General features: G+C 32.0%; 1 protein-coding gene across 1 annotated transcript; it reads left to right on the top strand.

Moving 5' to 3' along the window:
- The first annotated feature begins 6,197 nt into the window (after positions 1-6,197).
- Positions 6,198-8,132, top strand: LOC133203249 (uncharacterized). The gene is made up of 4 exons (XM_061339069.1): positions 6,198-6,401; positions 7,512-7,616; positions 7,714-7,780; positions 7,868-8,132. Exons 1-4 carry the CDS (start codon positions 6,224-6,226, stop codon positions 8,130-8,132), a joined length of 615 nt encoding a protein of 204 aa, XP_061195053.1. The 5' UTR covers positions 6,198-6,223.
- The last annotated feature ends 368 nt before the right edge of the window (positions 8,133-8,500 follow it).

Raw genomic sequence — 8,500 nt, 5'->3', positions numbered from 1 at the left:
ATTTTAGGGGCCAGACCCTTTTTAGTGGTCTCAAATGAAAGGCCTTAAAATTGTGCACAACTTTTATTCTACATGTTTTATCAAAATATTTTTAGTTTAGAAGATAAAAAGGAAAATATGTGTAAATTTTCGCTCTTTTTGGCGTTCTAATTTTTGACCCCTCTCTAGCGCCATTTTGAATACAGAAATTGAAAAACAAAAACCGATGTGCACAACTTCAGTGCTTCTATTATTTAAATTCGGTAGAATTTCTACTCCAGCTTCAGTAGTCTCTGAGCCTTTGTCTGGAAATGAAGCCCCCTAAATTTTCATTTAAAGGGAGATAACCCAAAAGCAGAAGTGGGTTTTTGAAATGTTTGACAGCATTCTGATAGAATTTTGTAACGTCTTTAAACCCTGCAAATTTGAGCAAAATCCGTTGAGAAATGAGCAAGATATGAGGTCTCAAAGTTGGCGTCTAGGAAAAAAAAAAAAGAATAATAAGAATAATCTTAATCATCAGAATCAGTAGAAGGTCTTCCGCCTGGAGCGGAAGACCTTAATAAAGTTTACGGTTTATTCACATTTTAAAATTCACATTGGCACAAACACAGTAAGTATAAAAATTTGCAATGACACATGAAAACTGACTGACTCTCTGTCTAAAATCGCTCCTATATTTATACATTAAACCCATTGCTCGCGCGGAGCAATGCAATGTAAACAAAAACCCATTGCTCATTTAGAGCAATGTTATATAAACAATCAGTAGTTACGTAAAATATCGCTACAATATATTTTCTAACTTTTGAAAAAGATTGATATTATAATATAGATATGGCAGGATTCTGGCCACACTTGAAAAGTAAGAAAAATAAATTTTTTGGTCCTTTCAATAATAATTTAACATTCTAATGATACATCCGGTAAATATTTTCAGGTACAAACGCCATTGATTGATCATGTTTGGAAAGAGGTGGTATAGGGTTGAGGACCGGGAAAATAATTGACGACATACCTGGAAAATCCTTAACATGCCAAAAGAAGGGGGAGTCTAAATTTAAAATTTCTAGCAGCGATGATAGGGAGTTGTAGCGTAACGTAATACTGAGCTGTCTGGAGCTTGACTTAATTACATGGTCTATTATAATTCTTGTTTACCTATAACCTTTTATAATACATAGTGCAAAAGTTTGTGTTATCATTGTAAAGACATCAAATATCACTTCTAACTTCATATCATGCTAATAAGCATTGGTACCTTATGCTAGATTAAAAGAAATCCAATTTCTCTTAAATTTTTTTTTCTACTTTTATGGGGTACAAATGTCAACTTTTTACAATACCATTTCTAAGACTTCAAAGAACTTTGAATCATATGGAGATGCATAAAATGAAAATTGTTGCAAAAAAATATATTTCAATTTTAAGCTTCATTTTGAGACTTTTTAAATTAAATAATAGATTTAAGATTTATCGTTCCTATATACAGCTGAGTATCGGATATACTTAAGAAGAAAAAAAAATTACGGTAGTAAATCCTTGTAAAACTAGTGTTTACTTATAACAAACTTGAGGAAGACCCCCCCCCCCCTCCTCCCGAAAAAAACAAACACTTTTATAATAGTCAGAAAATACGTCAAAGGAATTTAAAACATTTAAACACGTGTGCACTATATATAAAGTACAGGTATTTAAAAAAGGTGAAGGTCACTGAAGGGTGCCATAAAAGTTGTAGGAAGCATTAATTATCCGTCAAATGATGGATAACTAGTGTACCTGATTTCGGAGATATAGAGAGATTATTACATGAGGTAAAGTATTAAACGGATCAGATATTTTTATCTGAAAGAGTGACATTTTTAGGATAATAAAAAAAAATCTAGTTTCGTTTTAAGGTGAAATATCCCTCTGCTCCAAATATCACCATTTTTTTTAAAATTCCCAACAATGTGATTTTCGTTAACAACAATAGCATTTGATTCAAATGAAAAATAGTTTGAAGCATGAAGCGTTGCTGACTTTTTCAGAAATGAATATTATGTCTAATCATGATAAAAAGAAAATTTTATATGGTAAATAAAAAGATCAATAATGTTTTATCTCACAATAAAATTTAACATATGGACACTGTTGCATTGCCGTTTTATTTACAATTTTGGAAAAAGGAGAAAAAAAAAAAAAAAAAAAAAAAAAAAAAAAAAAAAACAACAACTTCAGTTTAATATGTTAAACTTAAATGAACATGCTTAAAATTCAATAACAAGGACATTCTTGATAAACTCACGTTAAACATCTGTGTTTGTAAACATGGGCATGACCTCTGTCAAATAGTTAACGGTTTTTTTTACCGGATGTGTTCAACTTGTTTATTCTACACAAATCACTTGACACAGTCTGATCAGATGTGCTTTTTCACTTTTCTAATCTGAATTTTTTGGATTATAGTTTTAACATTGTTCATTAATACACAACAAATTCACAACATTTCATAAATTTACTTAGTGAAAATGCAAGGATAAGTGTCAATCAAATGCGTCCCAAAATTTGTAGTTTTTTTTTAGCTCACCTGAGCTGAAAGCTCAAGTTAGCTTTTCTGATCACATTTTGTCTGTAGTCCGTCTGTCCGTCCATCTGTAAACTTTTCACATTTTCGACTTCTCCTCTAGAACCACTGGGCCAATTTCAACCAATCTTGCCACAAAGCATCCTTGGGTGAAGAGGGTTCAAGTTTGTTCAAAGGGCCACGCCCTCTTTCAAGGGGAGATGAGTAAGAATTAGTGAAAAATTAATAGCATCATTTTAAAAAGCTTCTTCTCAAGAACCACAGGACCAGGAAAGATGAAACTCACGTGGAAACATTCTAAGGTAGTGTAGATTCAAGTTTATTCAAATCATGACCCCCGGGGGTAGGGTGGGGCCACAATGGAGGATCAAAGTTTTACATAGAAATATATGGGAAAATCTTTAAAAATCTTCTTCTCAGGAACAGCAAAGCCCTGATTGGTCATATATGTGGAAGCATCCTCAGGGTGTAGATTCTAATTTGTTCAAATGATGTCCCCCCAGGGGTAGGGTGGTGTCACAATGAAGGATCAAAGTCTAACATAGAAATATATAGGAAAAATTTTAAAAATCTTCTTCTCAGGAACAGCAAAGCCCTGATTGGTCATATTTATGTGGAAGCATCCTCAGGGTGTAGATTCTGTTTTATTCAAATGATGATCCCCGGGGATAGGGTGGGGCCACAATGGAGGATCAAAGTCTTACATAGAAATATATAGGAAAATTTTTAAAAATCTCCTTCTCAGGAACAGCAAAGCCGTTATTGGTCATATTTATGTGGAAGCATCCTCAGGGTGTAGATTTTATTTTGTTCAAACGATGACCCACCAGGGATAGGGTGGGGCCACAATGGAGGATCAAAGTCTTCCATAGAAATATATAGGAAAATGTCTTCTGATGAACTGCGAAGCCATGATTAGTCATTTTGATATGGAAGCATCCTCAGGTAGTGAAGATTCAAGTTTGTTCAAATGATGACCCCCGAGGGTAGGGTGGGGCCACAATGGGGGATTGAAAGTTTTACATAAGAACTTATAGAAAAAAATTCTTCTCAAGAACAGAAAAGCTATGTTTAGTCATATTGATATGAAAGCATCCTCAGGTAGTGTAGATTCAAGTTTGTTCAAATGGTGACTACTGGGATAGGGAGAAGCCACAATGGGGTATTTAATTTTTACAAAGGAATATATGGGAATTTCTTTTTGAAACTTCTGAAGTACAACATAGCCATTTGTTATATTGACATGGAAGCATCATCAGGTAGTTTAAAATTCAAGCAATTCAATTTGAATATGACCAAACACATATTTATCAACCTGCATTAAAAAAAGAGGTAATGGGAATACATTTCTATGTCTCAGCATATGTCTTTAGATTGTGTCTACTTTACTCTCAAGTATCTCAATGATATCTCTATTCACAAAAAGTTAAAAATATCAGGAGTGCAGCACTTTTTGTGACATTTTGAAAATTCAATTTATTTTTATTTTGGAAAATATGTGAAATAAATAATAATGGTTTATGTTTGAAATAGCGACTTTCCTGATAATTTTCAAAGTATTGAGCTTTAAATGTAGAATGTTGGTTGGAAAAAAAATGATTTATCATGTCAGGAATGCAACAGAAAAGATGTACTGTCGCAAAGTAATAATAATATTAATAAATAAATAATAATAATAATAAAAAAACATCAATTTTAAAAATCTGAAAGAAATTATCATAAGTGAAAAAGAATTTTCAAAGCGTAAAACAATAACTGATATACAATTTTAGACTTAAAAATGTTATATAAATCAGAAGCAGAATTAAGTTAATGAAAGTCAAGTATCTGTGCATACCAAATAATGTCAGGAGTGCAACATTTGATGTTTTGCTCCCCAGCATAAAAAAAACTTTTATCAGTATATCATTCTCTGAATTTTATTTTGGAATGTTTTTGGTTCCTGTGAAGGAAAATATATTATAAAATATATTTTATTTTCTAAATATATATTTTAGCCAGTTTTTTTTTTAAATAAATAGCGAATAATTCAAGAGATAGTGCCAGATTAAAATATTTCATGTGTTTTAATAAGAAGTATTGGACTATAAATATTGCACTATTTTGTTTCCACTTGATGTTGCCAACACTTTATGAATTTTTGTGTTCTATGGTAGTCAGGAGTGGAACAAAATTGTTTAATAATTTAACAGCTAGCAGTTAAAAAAACTCTCTGAAGTAGGTTTAGTTAAATCCTTTAAAAATTAACATAAAAATCCTTGTTTTTTAATTCCCTTGTATAAGGTTGGGTTATTGGCGAGGATTATAGGAGGGCGTAGTATCTTTAACATAACTATAATATCAAAAGATAGGACATGAGTACCCCCCCCCCCCTCCATTTTCTGACCTAATGGAATCTGAAACTTCCCTCTTTCTGATATTTTTTTTTATCTATCACAATGGTGCCAAAAAAAAAAATAATTTTGTAAGTACAGGTACTTTTATGTTTCATCAAAATATTTTACTATGTATAGTGTAAATGACATCCATTCTTAAGAAGATGCTTTCATTTTAAATTCCAAGGAAGTCGTATCTTGAGATAGTCCTTAGAAATATCCGTAGACACGTTTTAAGACACATCTTAAGAAATTTTCGCAAGCATGCCTGTAGAACATTATAATATATTTCCGCGCACTGTCAATGCGAACAAAAGAATCTCACATATAATCTTGAATTATATAAAAACAAACTCTATATGTTAATGTTCTTATTCATTAATCCTAATTTCTAGTTCTCTTATTTTCAATATTTCAATATAAATTTTCCAAGAACTAGTACACAATAAGTCAGTACCAGTCATTACTAATACCCATATCTTTATCTTGAAAATCTCTTATTCTGGAAACGTAGATTTAAACAATAATATATGCCATGCAGAAAACATTCTTAAATAAACAATTAAACATTTCTTCATATGTGTTTAACAATAACATGACAGACAAATTATCATTTCAGTATATCTGAAAACGTCACCTAAGAATTTTTATCCAATTGAAATTGAATTGTTTTCTGGGATGAATATAAAAACTATTTATATCAAAATTAAGAACACTTTTAGACATATAGGCGTTATACTTAGAAATCATTATAATCTCAGAAAAAAAAGAATAAATTGCCGAAATTCATCAATTATTATGAGAGTTATTTTATATTTCACTTACATGTTCGTTAAAAAAATTTATCAGTAACTATATATTAGTCATATTGTGTACCTATGCCATCCTAGGGCTTTACACATCTTTTTAACATACGTCCTGTTGAAGTGTAGTCCAAGTATTTTCAGGTTGTTAAAGCATTATCAATTATAAAATTTTTGTTCATATGATGTAACATTTTAAAGACAAAGCGAATGCAAAATACTAAACTGAGCGCTTTTTCAATCGGTACAACCAACCTGTTATGGCAATACGTGCTATAGAAGTTTTGACATTTTGCTTATTTGCTTTTCTATTGGAAATATTAAGGCAGAAAGTTTTGTTAAAAAGAGATATCCCCATAAGACCTCATCGATTTTATTTTTATTACTTAACTTTTAATAAAAGAGAGTATTGCAGTTTATATGTATTTTATGTTATTATTGCATAATCTAAAATTTAATATTCCGATTAGGTTTCTATCGACTTCATTTCCTGTGCAACTATGGATGGTATTGTCGAGTCTTGTCCTCAAAACCTTACAGATATTAGAAATGCATCTACAAGACTGGGCTGTGGTCGTGACAAGTATGGTAATGATCAGTATATCTGTCTCCCTAACATAGAGAAGACTGGTCTGGTAGAACTTTGTCATAATGGAATCATGGGGATAATACAAAGAGGTGAGCAATAAACAGTTTTGGTTAAACGAAACCCAATTATATTCTGGTATTTATACATTAGTCAGTAACCAATAATTAATCGACTTACTAGGGATGTCAACGAGTACCCGGTTAACCGGGTACTCGATCGAACGTCCGAGTATCGAATACTAAAAATGGTACTTGGTTACTCGGAAGTATATTTTTTTTCTTATTTCAAAGTACATATTTTTATCAAAAACTTATCAAAAAATTACTTAAATATTCATACGGTAATTAGCGTGTCGTCATCTACACCTGTAAAACACCCGTTATCGCCTGTGGCTGTGTATATACAGTAATTAATGACCAATCATCTGGTACACAGCTGTTCTCACCTATTGTGGTCCTTACTTTTTGGATGGCTTCAATGATTGTTTTCAGTAAATATCGTTTAAGTATGGTCTATTATATTCATATCGTTTTTAAATTATTTAATTAATATACGGTAGCGAAATCGGACATGCATAGAAATACCGCTACCCACTTCAAAAGTGAAGAATATTTAGAAATAACTAAAGATTTTAAAAAATTGAAAGTCAGTTTGCTTAGTAGGTTTAGTGGGAAACAACCAAATTATGAAATTGATAATATTAGATTAGCGATCCCAACAACGTCTTTCTCTTCTCTTTCGTTTGTCTAACATCACAAAACTGCGGAACAGATTGTCCTTTTGCGTTGATGAAATAGGTCCTAAACAAGAACTGTAAACTATTATTTTTTTTATGAATTAATTGTGTCTTTTGAGTTTATTTGATGAATAAATTTGGTACTAAAATATCATTTCCCTTTGACTCGGTTGTTTATATACATTTATAAACGTGTTAAAACAACTTTGGGAATTAAGAGAGCTTAACCGGGCTCAAGAAAATTAACACACTGTCTTGTATTTTCATTTTTACCGAGTACCAGGGTACTCGATCGGAAAAACGTCCGAGTAACCGAATATCAAAAATTGACCGATTTGACATCCCTACGACTTACCAAAGACATGTATCAAGGACAAAAACCCAAGTAAAATAGAAACATTCATACCTTATTGTTACATTTGCAGAAGTCTTCATCATTTACAAAATTCGTCATACGTTTTAGGATACTGTTTGGAGACAGCCGAAGGAAAACTGTTTCCAAGTGACTGCTCGAGGTTTTTAGCAGGCTGTCCAGATGATGCTTTCAGAAGCAATGAAAATTACAACTGTAAGAACAAAAATAACTTTATCTGTATTATATTTTGATGACAGCCTAACACTTAATTACTGTACGAATATTCCATCTTCATAATTAATTGATTTAGATCCTGCATGTCAACGAATTAACACACAGGACCACTGCTATCTTGCCGACCCCTCCTGTTCAGTAACGTAAGTGAAGGATATATATTTATCAAATGTGCTTTTACATGGATGTATGAGGTAAACATTACATGATCAATTAAATTTTTCAAACAGAACACAGAATATTTTTTACGGATCAGGAGTATTTACAACTGAAATAAGCTTAGACCTTGGCGTGTACAACACTACGGAAATAAATAATCAAACAACCACAATCCAGGAGTACGAAACCGCCGATGTTGGTGCAATAGTAGGAGGGCTGTCTCCTGGGGTGATCATCCTCATCGTCCTCCTGTTCCTAGGAGTTCTGTGGAGAAGAAAACGAAGGAGGAAAAGCAATACTAAAGAATCAGATCCAGGTATACATTGCTTTATTTGAATGTTATAATGTAGTAAATATGTAACAATTTTATACAATTATTGCTCATTTTTTAGGGTCAATTCGATGATTTAGCAACCTTCGAAGTACAAAATTCACCGAGCCCAAAGGGTTTTATGATTCAATTATTAAATGATATGAATTAAATGAGAGCCCAATGAAATCCCCACACAACCTACCCACACCCTTTTCGATTCTTTGAGCCTAAATGCTATGTTCACCTGATTGGAAGTCGGGTGCAAGTGAATAACTTTCCAAAATTATTTGCATCAATTTGAAATTTCCCGATCTATTTTTAAAACAGTGTAGACAAAATAGATTCTTATGTCCACATAATGTAGAATTTTTTCTACAATATTTGATCTCAG

This window comes from Saccostrea echinata, unplaced genomic scaffold, assembly GCF_033153115.1.
Source record: "Saccostrea echinata isolate AGI-Se365-2 ecotype Australia unplaced genomic scaffold, CSIRO_AGI_Sech_v1 ptg000049l, whole genome shotgun sequence".
Taxonomy (NCBI): domain Eukaryota; kingdom Metazoa; phylum Mollusca; class Bivalvia; order Ostreida; family Ostreidae; genus Saccostrea; species Saccostrea echinata.
The sequence above is the reverse complement of the archived record's forward strand: the minus strand, read 5'-3'. Positions and strand labels throughout refer to the sequence as shown.

What these genes read in the sequence shown, in the direction of transcription:
- LOC133203249 (XM_061339069.1), top strand. Translation starts at nt 6,224, where the DNA reads ATGGATGGTATTGTCGAGTCTTGTCCTCAAAACCTTACAGATATTAGA. An exon ending in CATGGGGATAATACAAAGAG is followed by an intron (nt 6,402 to 7,511) that starts GTGAGCAATAAA and finishes CATACGTTTTAG; the next exon opens with GATACTGTTTGGAGACAGCC. An exon ending in GACCCCTCCTGTTCAGTAAC is followed by an intron (nt 7,781 to 7,867) that starts GTAAGTGAAGGA and finishes TTTTTCAAACAG; the next exon opens with AACACAGAATATTTTTTACG.